Source organism: Verticillium alfalfae, genomic scaffold (genome assembly GCF_000150825.1).
Source record: "Verticillium alfalfae VaMs.102 supercont1.4 genomic scaffold, whole genome shotgun sequence".
Classification (NCBI taxonomy): domain Eukaryota; kingdom Fungi; phylum Ascomycota; class Sordariomycetes; order Glomerellales; family Plectosphaerellaceae; genus Verticillium; species Verticillium alfalfae.
This window is the reverse complement of record NW_003315035.1, coordinates 2630764-2632489: the sequence shown is the minus strand read 5'-3', so window position 1 is coordinate 2632489 and position 1726 is coordinate 2630764. Positions and strand designations below refer to the sequence as shown.

The following is a 1726-nucleotide window of genomic DNA, read 5'->3' as shown; positions in this document are numbered from 1 at the left end:
ATTCCCAACAGATGCCAGTCAGCCAGTTGGTGGCACAGCAGGGACAAGGACCCAGCGTCATGCTATCAAGTCGCACAGGCCTACGAAGAAGGTGCACAAAAAGCATCGAAGAGTTGCACCAAGGTATTGTGTCTTCTTCCGCTGCTCCATGCTGACATCCACAGCATCGGCGCATGTATCGTATCTGGCCGAGGTGGGATTTTATGGCGCACTTAACATGGCATCAGAAGAGGCGAGTGGATGGAGGGAGGGGCAAGCTTCGAACCCCAGGTCCAAGGGGGTGGAGGGATTGAGGAGAGAAAGCTTACAAGGGGGGGCGGGGTCGGATTGGACCGAACTCTTCCTAATGCTTGCTCGACAGCAACTTGCATACACTACCTCGTCTGTGTTGTAAGACCCAGCGATAGTCTACTCTCTTCTCCCATCATGGCACAGGTCGCTGACCGTTGAAATCATTGTCAGGGCAGATACTTGCTGTCTAAGACGTGTCGTTCTCTGGTGATTTGATCAAAGGGGGATCAGGGTTCATGACATTACGTTCTCGAACTGATTCTTGAGGGCGGCACACGAGCAGGCAGACGGACACCTCAGCTGGCCAGCTAAAGCTTCTCGGGCTTTCCAATGGCGACGGAACCCCATGCTTGCGAGCCTGTATCCAATGAGGCAAGTTATTCGATGTCGACTTTGGTTCCGATTCTGCCAGCCGGACGGATATCCCTCACCTCCGTCGCTTCCGTAGCGGGGTTACCCCCGTGCCTCAAGCGGTTCCCCTCTGATCCTTTCGACAGAGAGAAGCCGTCTTGCCACCATCGTTCGCGTAGATGCCCTTTCAAGGGGGCCATTCTGTTCGTCTTCCCCAACACAACGGTTCCAGCGGGACCCTCATCGCCAAGCTACCTCATTCCTTGGCATATCCTTGGCAAGGTTGCGCGGCTCTTGACAAGCGAAACGTCACCACCAGACCAAAGTACTAAGTTTCCTTGGCCGGCTGCCTCTTTTCGATGAATCCCAGCATCGCGGGATCATGGAAGAGTCCGTTGGGTCCTGGAACATATATCTTCACCTGTCAAGTGGCCGACTGGCCCTTGTCTAATTGTCCACGGGAATGAACGAAAAGCACAATAAAATTGAGACCATCCATGTCCAACCAGTCTTGGAGGAGAATACGGCGGCAGAGCTTCCAATTTGGCCTGCTCGCTGTCTCACTGACCGAGCCGCCGAAATGCGTATTTTGCCATCCGAGATCACCATCCACGCTCTCCAATAGAAGCCTACCTGAATTGCCTGTCCCAATATTAGCGGCCCCGCGCACTCGGGTTCACTGCCATGCATCCAAGGCGGGCTTGCCCAACCCTTGTCAATTTAGCCAATACAGGTCTCAGCTTGCGCCCTGAACCAAATGTGCGCGCGCGACAGCTGCGGCCAAGGCTTAAATATGCCATGTTTGCAGTGAAACACGAGCACGCAGAAGCTCTTTGGGGGAGATGACGACTATCCCGGGGTACTGTCGGCTCTCTTCTATCATGACCCGTTGCTTGGGACATGCACAAGTACGTCCGTGGCAAGTCATACACATGTCAGGACAAAACCGAATTTCGCAGTGAACTACAAAATGAAATGAATGAAACACTTTTGGATTGTGGGTCTATTATGCTCCCTAGTCTAAGCACTGCGCATCGCCATTTCGGGTGAGAAGGCTCCCCCCCAGCGCTGTTCGCACCCATGC

The 1726-nt window shown here is 53.8% G+C and overlaps 1 protein-coding gene across 1 annotated transcript in view; it reads right to left on the bottom strand.

The window, feature by feature from the left end:
- Positions 1–1066: 1066 nt before the first annotated feature.
- Positions 1067–1726, bottom strand: part of VDBG_04271 (conserved hypothetical protein) — a gene marked incomplete at both ends in the record, with an annotated part of 1911 nt that continues 1251 nt past the window's right edge. Inside the window, one exon of the mRNA XM_003006272.1 lies at positions 1067–1275. Coding sequence (XP_003006318.1) covers positions 1067–1275 — 209 coding nt within the window. The remainder of the gene's footprint in view (positions 1276–1726) is intronic.